The sequence below is a fragment of the Colletotrichum jinshuiense genome, chromosome 5 (genome assembly GCF_051148585.1).
Source record: "Colletotrichum jinshuiense chromosome 5, complete sequence".
Taxonomy (NCBI): domain Eukaryota; kingdom Fungi; phylum Ascomycota; class Sordariomycetes; order Glomerellales; family Glomerellaceae; genus Colletotrichum; species Colletotrichum jinshuiense.
This window is the reverse complement of record NC_139312.1, coordinates 4413468-4431076: the sequence shown is the minus strand read 5'-3', so window position 1 is coordinate 4431076 and position 17609 is coordinate 4413468. Positions and strand designations below refer to the sequence as shown.

Sequence of the window (17609 nt, the reverse complement as noted above, 5' to 3'; positions counted from 1 at the left end):
GCAGCAAGCTTCTTCATGACTGGCGAACTTGATTTAGACGGCCACGGTTCAATGGTGATAGAGGGGGCGTCTTGGTCTAAGAACATTCAACCGGTCTCGCAGGGTCTTGGTGGCATTAATAATTGGAGTCGAGAGCTTGTGAAGAGGCCAAACTTCCTCGTTCAACTGAGATGTGGAAGTGGATTTAACGGCAGAGCAGCCCTTGTGAGGCAACTTGGAGAGCGCGCCAAGTCGGCTGGGGAGGGAGACTGAAGGTGGTGTAGGCGGGCGAGGGCCCTAGAAACAAGAAATCAAAGTGATGAGAATGAGGAATGATGGAGGGAAATAGATTGGAGGAATCGCGGGTTTGGAGCGAAAGTTGCAGCTGATGGGCGGGGGGCAGGAAGGTGATGGATTCGACAGGCAGGTGCGCGCTGAGCTGCGTGGGTAGAAATATGAAGAGACACAGGGTTGTACCTTCCTCAACAACTCGAGTGAGTTTTGCCAAACGAGAAGCAGTTCTGGTACGTAGCTGATGACCCGCCCAGCTACGTACCTACCTGCCTTGTCCCAAAGTACCAGACCTGCCTCTCGTTTGGCAAGACCAGACCCATGCACCTGCATCAGTTGTGAGTGAGGACAGTTTTGGCGCTCACTTACACGGTCAGCGAATCACGGTAGGCCAATGACACTCAGACTACCTTAGGTAAGCACTCCCCCCACCACCATTATCACTCCGCAGCCACCTCAAGCTCTAATCGCGCGTTACTCTATACGGACGCGACGCGTTCAATTCAATTTATTGTCGTCGTCGTCGCTGTCACAACACGGAACACGGAAGATCAAGTGACGAGACGATCTGTCATTGTACTCTTCCCGTCTCTTTTTCACGCAAGAATGGATCGTTGGACAAATTTCCTCAGGTAAGTCCTACCCAGTACCAGGAAATGCACGATTCGGCTCATACGCAGACCTCATTCGTCGCAGCAGGAAGAGTCGCTCCGCCGACCATGGCTCTGATCGCGTCATGCACTCCGGCCCGGTCCCCGAACCCCATGCTGACATCCCCTCCCGGTTGCCCGAGTCTCCCAATGATCCCGAACCAGTCAATGCAACGCCCCACCACACCGTCAATCGACTTCGGGACCAGGAAATGAGTGGGGCGGTTGAGATGCAGCACAAGAGTGATTCGAATGTCACACACCAGCAAGAGAACACACGCAATCCAGAGCAGGCTGATAAACGCCGGGCAGCCGAAGTTCAACCCGAGAACAAATCAGAAAACAGGTCGAGTCGTGACAAGGAGGACGACGAAGACAACGATGATGACACCAGATACCCCGTACATAAATTACTGAACCACCGCGTCGATGACGAAAACGAGGTCGCGCTCCTGGTGCAATGGGGCGGCGAGTGGCTCGATCATGAGCCCACCTGGCTGCCCGAGGATGAGCTCTGGGAAACGTGTCGGGCGATGGTGAACAGGTACTGGAGCCCGCGCGATCGAAACCAGCGGAATCGGATGCTGGGACTTGACCCCGTCAACGGGCCGTTCACCGTCCACCGCATCCTTGGCGAGAAGACGGTCCGCATGCGTGGGCGCAAGGCCAAGGAGACGTGTTACTTGACCGAGTTCGTGGGCTATGCCCAGCCCGAGTGGCAGCTGGCAGACTGTCTCCCTGCGGCCATGGTTAGGGACTGGAAGAAGGCTTCGTTAAAACCCGTCAAGGAGAAGAGTCGGGTATTGTAGGTGGGTTGCTGGTCTACGAGTCGGATGAACAAAAAAAAAAAGAAGTAGTTAGGAGGATGTTTCTTTGGGGCGATTGACACGATGTTGAACATCTCTTTTTGAATCATTTAGCCATTCTTTTTGTTACCATCTTCATCGAGTCACGAGAAACGGGAGGGGTCTTTGTTTTTTCTTTCTTCTTTTCTGCGGGATGCATCATCGCATCGCGCCATATTCATGAACAGGCGTTTACAGTTAAAAGTCTATCAGGCATCTCTACGTTTTACACGATGGAGGAGGCTCCTGAAAATACAACCGTCTCTCCAGACGACGGCAGACCCCTCTAGAAGCGTGGCTACCTGTTGAAGCTCAACTTCATCACTCTGCCTATGATCTTGCTCTGTATGCGAATCTTCATTCTTCGAAGCTTGCGAGACTTTCCCAGCTGACAGCAACCACAGCCTTCGCCAACGTCTAAGAAGGATCAATGATGGGTAATCCTTTGGCCCTGCCATGACGGAATCAATTCATGCGTCATCCTTCTGGTGCCTTAGCTTTCCATTCCTTCTTCTTGGCGTTGTTATACAAACAGCAGCCCAAAATGAGGCGGCTTTCACATACTCGTGTATATTCATCAGATTTGCATCTGCTTGGCTTCATAACGTAGCTACCATATTGATCATCATGAGAAGTCGACCCTGCGACTAGGACCGCCCTTAATATGTTGGTTCACCCCTATTAGACTGATCCTCGTCTTACTACGTTCTGCTCTCTCCGTTTCAAGGAGCAATGCCCACCACTTCAGGTTGTTGAAGCCATCACGAAAATACTGCCTCCGCTCCATCTAGAAGAGATAGGTAATGAGGGCCGGATTAGTAACTGGGTCGGTGACGAACAGCGAATACCTAGTTTATACCTTGTTTGTAAAAAAAATTTGGTCATCATCAGATGTGATGAATCACTAATTACATAGGTTTGAGTTTTGTCTTTGTTGAATTCGGCTACACTAAATTAGGAGTGAAATACTCTCGGATGACTAAGAGAAATAAGAGAATTTGGAAATGAAACCAACAATGTCTGCAAGAATAGTAGGCCCTGCACCGCTGGGTATACAATAGATAGTGCAGGCGGTTGAACCGCTCTTCACTTCTCCATTAGCCATTTTCATGAGCCAAATACAATAGAATCACATCACCCCGCAGGGATTACAATTTTCGCAAATATTCGTTCTTCCCCCCGTTGTCTTTGGATCCTCTGCTTGTGCGGCGTCTTTCTCCTTTTTGACTGTTTGAGCAGTTAGAATCCAAAGTTCTTGCTTGGTTTTGTGCGTAACTTCTTCCCGCCAACGTTCCACTCCATCGCAGATGTACTTCGCCCCGTTGTAAGACTCGTGTCGCTCATGCAGATCTCCAACAATGAAATTCGTTTGTTGTAGAAGTCTTAACTGTAGGTAGCGGGCATGATTTAGCTGCATTATTGACATGTCGCTCTGTTCTTCAAGCTCCCGAAGGTTAATGGCACACCGAAGGATGTGTGAAGCCCGTAGAACTTCACAAAGGTGTTCATTCAGCCGCTCAATTGCCCACGTCTCGACTTTCATGATTTTTTCCTCGTCTTCTTTGCCCTTCTCAGCCATCTGCAGGGCGTTCTCTCTACTTGGCAGGACGGCGACGATAGCCGCTAATGCGATATTTGCCAACATCACATTGAGAGTCGGTGAACTGAGAAAGTTCAAAATCGGGGTGAGCATAGCCATTATCATCGTCCCAAGGGTCCAATTATTCTTCCGTGCCTTTTCAGCCTCTTCAAACTTGCTTCTGTAGTCATTACCAGTGCGGAAATGTTCCACGGTGGTGATCATTTGCTGACCATTTTCTGTGGCTTCAAGAAGGGTAAAATGTTGTTTTACTATCCCAAACATTTCAGTAAACGACGAATGCTTCACAAAATCTACGTCTGTGTAGCTGCTTACCCATTTCTTCCGGTTCGTGAGGTGCTAATATAACTTGGCGATGGCGCATTGTTGGTGTATAGTTGAAGAAGTTTACTGCACTGTGTGCTGCCTCCACCAAGGTGGCCGAGAGCTCTATCCACTCTCTATCATTATCACCAGAGAACTTGCAGATGGTTCTATGATCTCGATTGGCTACTCGCCATGTTTCTCGGGATGGTGGTAGACCAATCTTTGCCGAATCTTCCGGGACAATCTGCAGACGATAACCTGTCAGGAGGATAATATCCTAGCAGAGTTGTAACAGATCCCCAACTTACGATACCATGGTATCCCAATCCAAGTCCTTCAATCCAGGTGTAGAATTTATAAGCCTCAAGAAGGGGCTCAAATCTAGCGTTTAGACTCTTGTTGTATTTGGATTGAGGTGTTACACTCTCCAGAAATGAGTTACCGGACTTATAGAGAAGAAGAATGTTTTTCAACAACTCTTCCCATTCCGCATGACTAGAGCCTTGGTGAGGTACTGCGAGAAAGAAGATGCCGTATGTAAATGTCCAGATCATGGGATATGCCCTATGCTCTCGAAATGCAATAGCTAGGGTCTCTTTGACTATGATTCCTCCCAGGCTATGACAGATGAAGATGATCGGCCGTGCGGGGTTTGTCTATGAAGATTGTTAGTGACACGTAACATGGGCCGGCTGTAACCGTGATCTAGAAGAGATAGGACCCTGCGCTTAAGATTAAGACAGCCAAGCAGGTTGTAAGCTTGCTGTTCCACGCCGGCTATTGACGTTCCGAATACAACATTTGCATTATACTGGAACGCCAAAATTCTCGCAAACGGAAGCCGCTGCGGTAGCAAGCTTCGAAGCCAGTTCACCTTGGTGTTATCATCTGTCCAAGTATTTTCCGCGTGACTTATACTGCCTCCAACGTTCATTCCATGCACGGCGACTATGCTACGGAATGCTTAGTTCATGAAACGAAGACATGATATCAACCAGCGCTTACTCGAGCGTTGGCTCCAAGGGGGTCGAGATAGCGATAAGCGTGTTAGCGCTGGATTGAACAATATCTGGGGAGGCCTAGAAATACAGGATATTAGCTACGTCCTGATAAAACGTCCAGGAAGAAATTCAAAGTTGCCATACCATGATCGGTACCAGTTGACTGGTGGCTCTTCGATGTTATCGCAAGCTGGACTAGAAGCAGCTTTGCAGTTCGACCCCGCACATAGCTACCCAACGATATCACGTGGTGGTAAGGCTGCGAGAAACGATGCGGTGTTACACAAGCCCCATGTAAGTGGCGCAACTGGCATAAGTCACGAGTGCACCTGCTGAAGGCCGATGATTGGTAACGCTTTACTAGACATACATATAGTCTATAAAGCAACTAAGAAATCACTCTGGGCTTCTTGACGGATACATCATCCTTATTCTGCAAGTATCTCCGCTGTTTAATGATGGAGCTGATAAACGCCAAGTCTTCTGGTTTATATCAACCGTGTAAAAAAAACTACGATTATAAACTCAGATACTCATTTTATTAGTTTCTGCAGTAGGGTATATCTGTCAAATTATTCATAATGATTGTATGTAATTTTTGAAAAACTATCTAGAACAAAGGTTCACATGCAAAGTGGTCAGACCAGTTGTTAGCCTTGGCGTAGTCAAAAATAATTTGCATCAGTATGGCGGGATATGAATTTCCGATTTAAAGCACATTGCAGGCCCGACACTAGCTGGACGTATGGAACGAAGGAAGTCTGTGGAGGCTGCCGCAGCAGAGACTACGACTGGGCCAGGTGCCCGGACGATAGCGACGAGGAGTAGTGGTTGTGTACTCCGGCAGACTGCCCGGCCGGAGCTGGAGGGGATGTACCGCGGCCGACTTCGCCGGGCCTGGCTTCTCGTTGCATCCACTTGCCAGGGGTATATATACACACCTATATATTGTATCTCGACTTTCTATAGTCAACCACACACTCAGATGTTTGCTCCGTGATCGCGATGACCTCAATCATTTGGAACTGAACATACCAGTAACCAGAAGAAACTACTTGCATAGATATATGCAGGGGTAAAAATATAAAATGTTCCAGAGCAGATCGCTTATGTGAAACTGTTGGGATCACAGGTTACCCGTACGGGTGATAATCGAACATAACCAAAGGATCAAAACTGGTACTGTATTCTTCTGTTGTCTTGTGTGTAGAAGAGTAGGTAGGTTGGCAGCAGCAGCAGCAGTAGTGAAGATATCACTATTGCCAGCCCGGAGGTTGGATCCCCGGGTTCCGCGGCCGGCTGCTGCTGCTGGCCAGCTCCCTGTATTCTGGCTGAGTAATCCAACAGAAACGTCATTGTTATTTTCATCTTCTTCTTGTCCTGGGCTGAAAATCTACAATAGAGCTGCTCTTATAACCGTATCTACACATAAGGTATAGCATGTTATGTTGCCTAAGCAGCAGTGCCTAAAACTGCTCTAACCTCTTCCTCCAAGTTTGCCTTGGGAAGACCAAGCCGATCGTTCCAGACACCACCCTCAACCTCAGTGTGGTCAGTGGAGATGTTTCTACCAAGAATGAGAGCTTTCATAAGTGCACCGCCTCCTGCCATCGTATTTCCTTCTGCAAAAGCCTTGGCACTGAAGGCGCGCAAGTCGTCAGAGCTCTGCTCAATAACTTTCCACTTTTCTCCGGTGACTTTCTCAACAACAGGCAAGAGCTCGTTCTGCGTGAGCGTAAATGATTCCACAAAAACGGCCTGGTTTTTCGTTATATCCGCGTGCTGAAGCACGGCATTGATGGCACAGGCAATCTGTGGGGTGGTGCTCGTAGTGAACCGGACATCTCCGCCGTCAAGAACAGTGATCGTCTTGGTGCTCGGGTCAAGACCCTAGAAGTCAACTGGCATGCCCTAATTGCACCTTCGTCAATACGCTAAACTCATTTTGCGAATAGACCCTAGCTGAAGAAGCTCACCCAGTCGAAAAGGGACCAGTGATGATAGCAGTCCAGCTGATGATGTCCTTCTTACTCTTCAGGAGATGAAGGGCTTTCGCCTTGCCTTCGAAAAAGGGTACCGCTCTGATGAACTCAGGGTTTTGGACACAAGTAGATAGTCAGAAACAGCCCAATGATATAAGTGAAGTTTTAGGGGTTTCATACAGTTGAATCGTTGCCATACTCGCTGGGAATAAACTGCCTAACACCAGCAGCAAATGCCACCTGAATAATTAGGTCTTGTTAGTTTAGAGCGTCAATGGACAGCAGTGAAATGACGACATCTTGGCATTTGAAGACCTCGGTAAGAGACTCTACGCTGAAGTTTGATTCGGCGACTTTGACACCCGCTGGCGGCTTGGAGGAAGAACCAGCACGTTTTACCACTGTTATGTTCAAGTTGTACGTGAGAAGGTGAGGGAAGATAAGTGAGCCCAAGTTCCCAGTGGCCTAAGAGATCACCAGGAAGCGTTTGCTCGTTTCAAGCGTAGACAGATAATATATGTCACAAATTATACATGGCTCTGTGTATCCATAATGGTAGTTAAGTTTTGTGTAGTAAATCTGGGCAAAAATTCAGTTTAAATAAATTGTTTGTCTCGGCGGCCCCTGGAAGTTGCTAATTCATTGTTCAGAAGCACGGGGCGGGGGGTTTTTTTTTTTGCCTAGCCAATACAAGTTCGGGCACAGCTCTTCGACATCACTCGGGCCCGTCAGAAAGGTGTAGTTTCTATACACCCAACCAAGCACCCATTTCGGCAGAAGAAAAAAAGAGAGACAGAGAGAAAGAGAGAGAGAAAAATAAAGACTGCAAAACATTATATGTAACAAGACTCAGGAGGGGGAGAGAAGGTTGCAAAACCGGACCAAGACTTAAATTATGACTAGTGTTGCATCGTACAAGTCGACTACCATCTAGGGAAAGAACCAAGCCCGAGGCTTTGAAGCGGTAGTTCAAGGACGATAATGTTTATAGCTGAAGCATGGCTGTGCACCGTCGGCTTATCATGATATCATAGGTTATAAAATACGAAGACTTAGACACCTTTTGCCAGCCAAGCTTCGTACGATTGCCCCTTTCCACATTTACGTAAGCGTGCATCAAAAGTCACCAGTCCTCCCAAATATGATGAGATTACTCAAGGGGAGGTCAAAAATGAGCTCCCGCTCAGTTGCTTCGCAGACTAACTACTCTTCTACACCATACACGGAGCCATAATATATAATAAGCGAATGCAGGGGTTTAGCATTAAGATTCTTAACGTATCAAGGACCGATTTTCGATTGAGATGAACTTCTATTCATGATCCTGAGTCACTCAAAAGCTTATATACAAAATTTATTTATATGCTGAAGGAAGTCAGTAAGTCGGGTGACGCACTGTCTGGGAGGAATCAGAAATTGACAGCTACCCGCATTTACCACAGGTCTTGAAATCTGTGGAGACAGTCAAATGGCCAATATGACGGACTTGATAAAATTGACATACAATTAAAACCCCGGGCGCAAGTATTCTCTCCATCTCTTTCTCAATATCAGCCTGTCCTTAGTTGCCCAACTCGGCATTTTCAGCATGCAAGATCATTGGATCCTCCAACGGAAGGGTGGCCGAGTTGGTTATGGCGCCAGGTTAAGGTCAGCTTAACATCTGTTTCCTGGTGGGGCAACCCGCGCGAGTTCGAGTCTCGTCCCTTTCATTTAAATTTTTTTTCTTGGAGGGCAATTCCGTTTTCTTCCCTCCACATCACTTTTGGCTATTGGCAGTCCTCTCCGAAGATTTCGATGCTTGGTGACCCGCTCAGATCTTCAGACGTCAATGCAAGCGGTAGAGCCCACATCACACAACCCTGCTGATTCTCGGCTTATCTTAATCGCCATGACCTCGATAATGCCGACTACATTCATCCGTTGCGCTGCACCCACCTTGAACTGTTCGATTCCATCACTTTCTTCTCAAAAAGGCTGCCTCAGATGGCTGTTTACTCTAAATAATTCATATTGACCTAGTAGTTAAGCGGCCCTAGGCCTCAGCAGCAGGCTCGCCTCGGCATGACCTCGGGGCACATCAATCACAGCAGCACATTATGATTACATGTCTGGAGAAGGTGTCATCTGGACAGTATGTTGCTGGACAACGTAGGCCTTGAAAAGCAACAAGTTTTGCCGCAAAAACGACGCCGTTGACTGCGGGCGGCAATCAACGCCTTGTATCTCTCGTGAAAATTTCTTTCTCCTACGGTTTTCTTTGAGTTGTCCGAATATTGTTCAGCATGCTTAAACTTACGAACACCGTCCATTTTCATTTTATAATTCTCATATTTACATGTTCATGCCACTCTAGGAAGATGTTCTAGCCTTGGAGGCAGTCATATGGTTCCGGAGGAATTTGTCAACGCCGTCGGCTGCATCGTCAACATTCTCAGGTTTATCTTCTTTGAAACTCGCGCATGCATCCTCAAAATTGGCATCGTCGAGATCTCCCGGCTCTGAAGCGTTCTTTCTCCGAATGAATATGTTCTCAACGGAGGCACCAAGAAGCCGGCCTATGAGAGCCTTGTGATCGCGATCCTCCGCCAGCATTTGCTGGACAGCATACTTCTCTCGTTTGTCGAGCTCCTGTTTTTGGAGACTAATATCGTTGAGCGTGGCAATTGTACGGTCTTCTAAAACATTCTTGGTGAGCTCCATCGCTTCAATCATGTTATCGATCTCCGATTTCATCTCCACTAATTGAGCAACCCGGATTGGATCTTGGAGAACCTCGGCCAGCCGTGTTGCCCATCGGAGCAGGTGGCTGATTTCGCGAGCTGTGGTCGGCAATCTATGTACTGCTGTATGCCGTAACTGGCGGTTCGGAACGAGCACCTCGTTGATGGAAGAACCAGTGAAGTTGACCGCTAGCGTCGGAAGTTTGGGCCATTCCTTATCCAAAATGTCTATCCACTTGGTGAGCTCCACGGCTGCTGCGCATTCCCACCCGTTTTCCTGGACAACATCAGGCAGCCATTGGCTTGCGAAGTTGAAACAGCACTCTTCCAAGACCTCTTGAGCCGTATTGAGTATTTTATGTTGCGTGCTGTACGGAAGAAAGCAAGGATAAAGCGACGGGAGTTTGGAACGCGACGAATCTTTGTAATGCAATGTGGCTTTGGAATGCGGTAGACATCGTCCTTTAATCGAGTCTAGATTTTTAGTGCCCGTTTAAATCGGCCCGCGACGGCACACGTACCTTCGTCGCTCTCTCCTTTCACCGCTATCGTTTCGGTGAGCTGTTGCAGGTCTACCTGTGAGAACGCGGCACAGTCCTGCTCAGAACGTGTGATCTCGTCCAAGGCCTCCGCAGTTGATCTTGCTGCGTCGGCCTCCGATGCCTCCCGCTGCGCGTCGCGCTGCGGGGAGGTGCGGAAAAGTTCGGGGAATTCGATTTTGGCTCGCAAGGTAGATTCGAAGATCCGGGCTTCCAACAGCTGCCGCACAACATCGACAAGCTTTGCTTCGCCCAGGTCCTGAAAGAGTGGCATCAGAGAGCCCTTGTTCATTTCCAGGATCTCACGGATCTTTTTCAGCTTGCGTATCTGAGCGTCATTGCCGCTGAACACTGCCCTGCACATCTGGTAGACTCGTTGGCGTTCCCCGGTTGGGTAAATCATGTTGGATTAGGACGGTTTTTCGAATCAAAGATTTCCAATTTGGCAACAAGGCTACCTGCCTGAATTGATGAAACTCGGACGGCGGAACGCGACGTGCTGGCATATTGTAATAAATGGAGGGATTCAAATACCGTACTGCGACTTTCACGCAATGCCAAGCTCAGGTGACACTAGCGCTGGTCGGCCTCCTGCAGCTGCATTGCCCATCTTTGACTACGGGGAGGGGCCGATCAGCGCCCTTCTGCATGGCGACACCTAACGCACCGTTGTGCTAGCCTTATTTTCAACGGTACAGCGCAATAAAACGGTATGCATCTGTGACACCACCCTTCTGATAGCCACCCCTAGTCGACTGTTTAGCCCAGTACCATCATGACATATTAGCGTGTGTGACTTCAACTATTCAGGGTGACCCCGGTCATGGCATGAGAACCATAGATGATTGAACCTCGTTTTGGACTGGCTGTAGCCAAATCCGCAGTTGTGGTACCCAGCCACCTACGCCACATCTAGTCTAACCATTTCCACGACTCAGAGGTCCAAATGTGAGAAGCATAAACGAGTCGTTATCAGGACATGCCTACCATCCGGTGTCTTCTGTCCTATTTTAGCCGCTGTATTAATATCTCGGAACTCAGCGTCGATCAACGATCAAGGGTTGTTTAGTCTGAAGAGAGTGATATTCAACCAATCACTCAATTTCTATGGATCGTCCTCCGGGCGGCAGATATATGTCGTCTCTGATTTGTATAATGTCACCAGCACAAGTCGCCGACAGCATCTCTCTGGGGGTTTATACAGGAAATTCTACTCAAACTTTTGATCAACATCTCGCCATATTATGTGTGGCATTTTCTGCGTGGCTGGCTTTAGTGAAAGCAACGGATATTCACTTCCGTCTTTCACTGAAGATGAGGCATGCCTACATTTCCTATAGGTATTGAACACGTAGTCGGGTCGTTGCAAGTAATGTTGACCACTGCACCATTGGGTGATAGCCCGCAAAGTCTGACACATGTAGCCCAAGTCACAATTGGGCTCTGGCTTTGTGTCTGATAAGGCTCCGTCGGAGTTCAAAGCAACCAATTCCCATTCTTCTCTTTTAAGCTGCACTTGAAACTTTTATTTTATCGTTGTACGTCTAATTAGATGCATGAAGCGCCATGAAGAGTGGAGTAGGGGCGTGGGCTAGTTTGATTAGATTTCACTGGGCCGAACGTGATCACTAATGGAACTTATTGATATGGGAAACAACGATAGAATTTGTCTGCCTGAATGGCGCTGCTCCCGTCGATGTGTTATCTTCCTGCAGCTCGATCTCTAGCCGACGGATTGCTTATTAAAGTAAAGCATTCAAGTGAAATTCTGTGGGCAAGCATGGTTGCGCATGCCTTCTCAACCCTAGTCTGCAATGCCTGTGGCGGGGTTGAACCCAATCATTCTGGTTCTGTTCTGATACTAGGTAAAGAATCTAATTAGAATTTGATCCAATATTTCTACGGCACTGCATTCATACGTACACCTTGTTGGCTCGAACATTAGTTGAGAGAGAGGCCGTCGTAGCTGTTGATAGCAATCGTGATAGTGCCCGAGAGCTTGTTGGCCTCGGTCTGGAGGTCATTGGCCCTGGACTGCACCAAGTCGATAATGCCCAAAGCAACGGTCTTTGGTTCAGAGCGTGTTAGCGAACTGGTTTGTTCTTCTTGATATTAGCTTCTGGGGTTCAATTTAAAACCTACGTCGACAATAGCCTCAAGTTGGCGGAGTACGCCAGCAACGGGAGCTCCGATGAGAGGGACAGTCTGGAACAGGCCAGCCTTGCCGATGAGAATGTTGAGGAGGACCTGGTGGACGCGCACAAATTCTTTGAACGCATTGAAGATGGCATCGGAGGGGGCGCCGGCCGGAACTGGGGAAGATCCCTGCATGGTTGCAATGGCAGTAGTGGTCGTAGTGATAATGTCTGCGAAGCCAGCGATGATTGGCTGTTTAAAGGGCACATTGTCAGCTGCGGTTCCCGAAACGCAGTAAAGAACGGGATTGCACCAAAGGTAGAATATGCATGGATGGGGAGAGATTCCACATACCGGGAAGGGACCGAGGCCGACAACAATCAACGGGCCGTTGATAATGTTGATGCTCTGCGCAGGAGCTTGAAGGGCTTGCGACTTGGAGGTAAGTGACTGAATGTTGGTAACCATTTGTTCAGGGGTAATGGCTCTTTGAACAACAGCTCCAAGCACGGCGTCGGAGCAGACAGCCAGAGCAGCAACTGCCAACTTGATTGTAGAGAACTGCATATTTGCTGCTTGAAAGAAGATTGGGTTGTCAGAAAGTTTCTGAAGAAGAGATTAGAAGAAACGGGTCAAGAGAGTATTGAAGATGATGGTGATTGCTGTTGTAGAAAGGACGATATTGTCAAGAGATGGGCTTCCCTTTATACTTCAGCCGACACTGCAATCACTGCAGTCATACTCCGTCCTCCTACCTTTCTTTCTGATATTTTGAGACTCGTTCACGCATAGTCAACTAACCACATTGAAACTCCATATTGGCAACCACTAGCCGGTCCTCCCATCAAGAAATGCCAAGACTCTCAACTAGGAATGATCGTCAGGGTCTCAGCCCCATGCGCCAAAAATAAGATGCTATTGGCCACCAAACGCCGAAGCAACCTTTCAGCTGGTCCCCGAAGCCGGGGGAAAAGGAACAAAAGGCGAGGCGGCAGTTCCCGCTTGTCAGACACTTGAAATCTAAGACAAAAAAAGCTCTTGGCTCAAGATTAATATCTCCTAAAAAGGCAACCCCTAGGGTCTCCCTGCCAAGTCATTACTACTCGAGAATGCAGGATGAACCACCCAGCATGCAAATAAGGGTCAGGTGGCAGAGCAGACGCTTAGAAGCTTCGTATTAAGCTAAAATTTCGAGCTTTCTCCCTGAGAAAATTACCGCGAAACTGCCCTTCGTCTCGGCAAACATCGGGTTGCATGCATGGCCTCCGGGGGTTTGCCCGGACGCCGACCCAAAGTAGAGGCGCTTGTTCCAAGTCGACCCTTGTTCAATATTAGCACAGTCACGGCCACCACGGCCGAGGGAGCCGAAAACGAATATACATCAACGTTAGCTGTTTAAACAGGCGGCTGGCGAGGGGCAAAAAAATGCAATGACGATGCTTCCGTTGCGGGGCTCCAAGTCTCACGATGGCTAGCTCCAAATGTACTTCCGGAAAACAGCACTAAACAAGCTTAAGGCCCCTAGTGCAGGGGGTAAATTCGTATTTGGACATGTCTTTCATTATTTTCATCTCCAGACTTGCGGTGTATCATTAAGACGTGAATCGGAACGGCGAGCGCGATATGCGGGCAACAACCTGCCTGGCGAATAATATCGCCCATCACTCTCCTCAACCATATCACGTTGCAACGCGGCAAGAATCCTCGATGTCTTTGACTCAATGCCGTCAGAGTATCACAGGGCCTTGAGTATAACCATTCTTCCCAGCTTCCCTCCAAATTCCTGTCCTGTATGAATAATCTTTTGACCCCTTCACATGCCTGCCGACGGCATTGTCCTTCTGCCAAGTCCCGTTACATCTGTGAAGGCATCCGCAAGCGGTAAATTACCAGTTTTCGGGAACTGCCCGTCCCGAAATCATGACGGCGGGTGAGACAGCCCCGCCTTATGTCTGTCTCTGCCATCGCCTAAGGAAAGCCTCCCTTTTTTAACTGTCTCAGTCTGCTTGTCACTTGACGATCCACTGTCAAGACTCCCCTCTTTCAACCACCCCATTCCTAAATCGTGGATCACGACACTCAGCCATGCGTTCGGATTTTTGATTGTTGAATTTTTGGTGTTTTTGGTGTTTTTTGTTTTTGTTTTCAGGGCCGCAGTTTGGCCAGCCCTAATGCGGATATCAAACGCTCATAGCTTCGGGGACTAACAGAACCCGGTAGGGCACGTTAGCTTCTCCAACAGCAACCCCGCAGCCAACGGCGTCATTCCGTACGCCGCCTCCATCACCGGTGCCTAGCAGAACGTCTGAAAACACCATTTAGTTGCCGCGCCACCTGAGCGGTGTTGTCAAACTTTGCGGTGGGCGCTTGGTACGCGCCGTCGCGCAATTACATCATCGCAGGAAGACGGCGAGTCGGGCACGAGAAGTTTGAGCCCGACGGCAAGCATCATCGGGAGATGGAAGTGAGCGTAGTGACACAAGTCAAGACATGAAGACTAACGAGTTGTGGACGACTAATGATGCCGCCAACTTTTACTTACGCCGAAAATCGAAACCGTACATTGCTCGGCAATGCAATGTTGGGCCACCAACATCATTGCCCCTCTCTTACACACGGAACTGACAACCTGCTTCCTTACTGGGGCTTTTGCTTGTTGTTGGACTCCATGCCCAGTTGGCCAAGCATGGCGCGGACGTTCTCGCCGTGGTACGAGTACATCCACTTGCAGCCCATGTGCGGGCCAACCATCTTGATGTACCCCCAGATAACCATCTCCTTTGCCCACTGGTGGATGAAGGAGGCGGACGTCTTGCGTAGGTTGCCGTTCTGGGTGGTGAAGGTTACAATCTTGGACACACGGTCCTTGCGGTGGTCCTCCCACGCCTGGATGACCCGTGGCCGAGCGATATCGTTGAATAGCGGCGCCTTGATGTGCGCGAGGGTGTACCCCAGCGTCTCCGCATCCTCAAAGGACGTCGCGCCGCCTTGCCCGCCCTGCTGATGTTAGCCGTATTGTCGTCGGTTGTGAGAAACACACTTACGGTCGGGGGCATAGCGTGGGCAGCATCTCCGACGAGGAGCACGCGGCGGCTGGCAGAAGACCAGGACTCTAACGCCGAGATCTGGTAGAACCTGGAGACAAGCATTAGCATTAGCATCGAGACGCACACTTAAGGCTGCCTCGTCACTTACGGCCACAAGGTCAACGACTCTGGCGGCGCCCGGTTGTACAGCGCGCGTACCACCTCGGGCCAGCTCGACTCCAGTGGGAACATGTCCTTGATCATCCGTGCCAGGGTCGTCTTGTCGGCGTCGAGCGTCGCCCACTCCTCGCGCGTCCGCTCCTCCATCTCGAACGTGGCGAAGTAGCTGACCTCGTCGCCGTCCGCGGACGCCGGCATGATTGCGAATGAGCCTTTGGCGCCGTACAACATGCACGGGTAATGCACGTCTGTATCGACGTCTGGCAGATCGCTCAGCTTGAAGGTGCCGGAGATGCCGGCGAGCCCCTGGAAAATGGCTCTGCTGCCGCGTGGGCGCACGAACGGCCTCACGCGCGAGTGGATGCCGTCGGCGCCGACGATGAACTCGGCCGTCACGGCCTCGCCGTCCTCGAACTCGGCAGTCACTGATGCGTCCGTCTCCTCGGAGATTCGAGCGCACTTCTTGTCGTAGTAGATAGGCACGCCCTGCACCTGCAATTGGCGGAGGAGCTCGCCGCGGAGGGCGGTACGCTTGATGCGCAGGGCCGGGTAGTTGTACTCGTCGTAGCTGCCGTTCAAGACCGTGGCCAGCAAGCCGCCGCGGCCGTTAAGCATGACGACCGACTCGAAAGTGAAGCCCTGCGGGCGGAGGGTGTCGTAGATGCCAATGTGATCTAGCACGCGCAGGGCGTTGGGCGAGAGGGCGATGTTGCCGCCTGATATGAAGTCTTTGGACTTGGCTTCGTAGACGGCGGCGGAGATGCCACTCTTTTTGAGGTAGAGGGCGAGGGTCAGGCCCTGGTGCTGGTGTTAGTAAACTACAATGAAGATGAGGGCGTGGGAGAGTGTAGCTTCGTACGGAGAGGCCACCACCGATGATGGCTACTTCGAGCATCGTGGGACTATGTTTTTGTGCAGATGAGTGTGCTGGATTGTGATGTCCTTGGTCGCTAGTCACTCTGGCGATCTTTTGCGCCAGTGATGTTGAAATGCTCCGTGATGAGTTTGAGCTCAGAACTTGTCTTAGCCATCACGTCGTCTCGTCTTATACAAGGCCAGCTCTTTCTATTCTTCTGTTTCTGTCCGCTACGACACGGGATTGAGTTTGTCAACGTATGATCATTTGCCTGAATTGCCAGTTGCTTTGGTGCAACTCCGCGCGTGTCCAACGCGGCTACACTCATCTTCAACACTCCCACGACGGTTTTCCGATGGAACGCCTTGTCTGGTGTCAGCCCAACCGCTCGCAGGTGGGTGCGGAGAAGGATGAAGCCAACACAAATTAACAAAAATAACTACATTATGTACCTCTACGGCGCATGCAATGAACTGGGGAGCACCTTTGCTTGCCAAACACTTGCCATGTGAGGACGATCTCTAACTACATGGTATAAGTCCACGGAGGATACTTTTTCAAAATAGAGCTGCGGCAGGCATGCACAGAACCATTATTAAGCAACCTCAGCATTGCACCCTTGGCAGGTTTTTGCCGGGAAATCACTTATAGCTTTTTAGAGTGATGACGGCACCGATTGGTGTCTCGCTAGGAAAAGATGCGTTGGGATGTGGCTGGATTGTGGGGAGCTGAGTGTCTCGCTCACCTCGGATCTGACCCATCTGCGGTTAATCAATTGCTCAATCGAGCAATTGAGCCCGTCGATTTGCTGAGAGCATCGCGCATTGATGGTGCGACCCCTGCATTCCACGCAAGGGTGCGGCCCGCAGCCGCCGTCGGCGTTCATGCTAGCGCCGTTGACAAGCGGAGGTCGGCCATCCAGCCCAGCGGCAAGGACGATGAGGGTGGGAAGGGAAGGGGGGGTTAGGCCGGTATAATATAATTCTCTGCGTGGCTTACCACCTGTAGGCAGACTGAGTTCATATTCTAAGTACTCTATCGTTGTGGCAAATGGAGCATAGTAGCCCGACAGGTACTAATATCTAGGGCGCGGGCACGCTGAAGGCGCTTGCTATTGGGCCTCACAGCCCTCTGATTTACGGCTCGACACGGACCGCCAAGTTGTCTTACCTTACCATCCCTCACATTGTGTCTTGTGTGGTCCCTGAAGTTGCTAGTGGCGGTACGGTCGTCAACGAAGGAGGCTGGCTGCTCGGCGTGTACAGCGTGCTTGAAATGAAACGCGGCCACACTCTGCCGTCCTTGAGATGGCGATACAGCGGAGCTTTGTCTTGCTGCTTCGTGGTAGAGATGGTAGCTTTAGGAGGCTCAGCACAGAAGTTTTGGCGTGGGGTTTTTTTCTTTTCCTTTTAAAATTTTTATTTAAAAATAAGAATAAAAAAAAAGAGGCAAGTGAGTGTATGAATCAAAGTCATTGGCCAAGGTTTATATTTCA

At 49.7% G+C, this 17609-nt stretch overlaps 5 protein-coding genes across 5 annotated transcripts; 1 reads left to right on the top strand and 4 right to left on the bottom strand.

Annotated features, from left to right (window-relative positions):
• Nucleotides 1-876: 876 nt before the first annotated feature.
• EsH8_V_001064 (chromo domain-containing protein) lies at nucleotides 877-1729 on the top strand (the record flags this gene model as incomplete). Its single annotated transcript, XM_083273580.1, has 2 exons — nucleotides 877-902; nucleotides 967-1729. 2 exons carry the CDS (start codon nucleotides 877-879, stop codon nucleotides 1727-1729), a joined length of 789 nt encoding a protein of 262 aa, XP_083126295.1.
• Nucleotides 1730-2894: 1165 nt separating this feature from the next.
• Nucleotides 2895-4225, bottom strand: EsH8_V_001063 (uncharacterized protein; the record flags this gene model as incomplete). Its single annotated transcript, XM_083273579.1, has 3 exons — nucleotides 2895-3616; nucleotides 3681-3915; nucleotides 3980-4225. The coding sequence occupies 3 exons, from the start codon at nucleotides 4223-4225 to the stop codon at nucleotides 2895-2897; spliced, it is 1203 nt and encodes a 400-aa protein (XP_083126294.1).
• A 4781-nt stretch (nucleotides 4226-9006) lies between these two features.
• EsH8_V_001062 (uncharacterized protein) lies at nucleotides 9007-10280 on the bottom strand (the record flags this gene model as incomplete). Its single annotated transcript, XM_083273578.1, has 2 exons — nucleotides 9007-9605; nucleotides 9899-10280. 2 exons carry the CDS (start codon nucleotides 10278-10280, stop codon nucleotides 9007-9009), a joined length of 981 nt encoding a protein of 326 aa, XP_083126293.1.
• Nucleotides 10281-11857: 1577 nt separating this feature from the next.
• On the bottom strand, nucleotides 11858-12619 carry EsH8_V_001061 (uncharacterized protein; the record flags this gene model as incomplete). Its single annotated transcript, XM_083273577.1, has 3 exons — nucleotides 11858-11983; nucleotides 12059-12304; nucleotides 12407-12619. The coding sequence occupies 3 exons, from the start codon at nucleotides 12617-12619 to the stop codon at nucleotides 11858-11860; spliced, it is 585 nt and encodes a 194-aa protein (XP_083126292.1).
• A 2070-nt stretch (nucleotides 12620-14689) lies between these two features.
• EsH8_V_001060 (FAD-dependent oxidoreductase) lies at nucleotides 14690-16153 on the bottom strand (the record flags this gene model as incomplete). Its single annotated transcript, XM_083273576.1, has 4 exons — nucleotides 14690-15049; nucleotides 15097-15187; nucleotides 15248-16056; nucleotides 16118-16153. The coding sequence occupies 4 exons, from the start codon at nucleotides 16151-16153 to the stop codon at nucleotides 14690-14692; spliced, it is 1296 nt and encodes a 431-aa protein (XP_083126291.1).
• Nucleotides 16154-17609: the final 1456 nt, after the last annotated feature.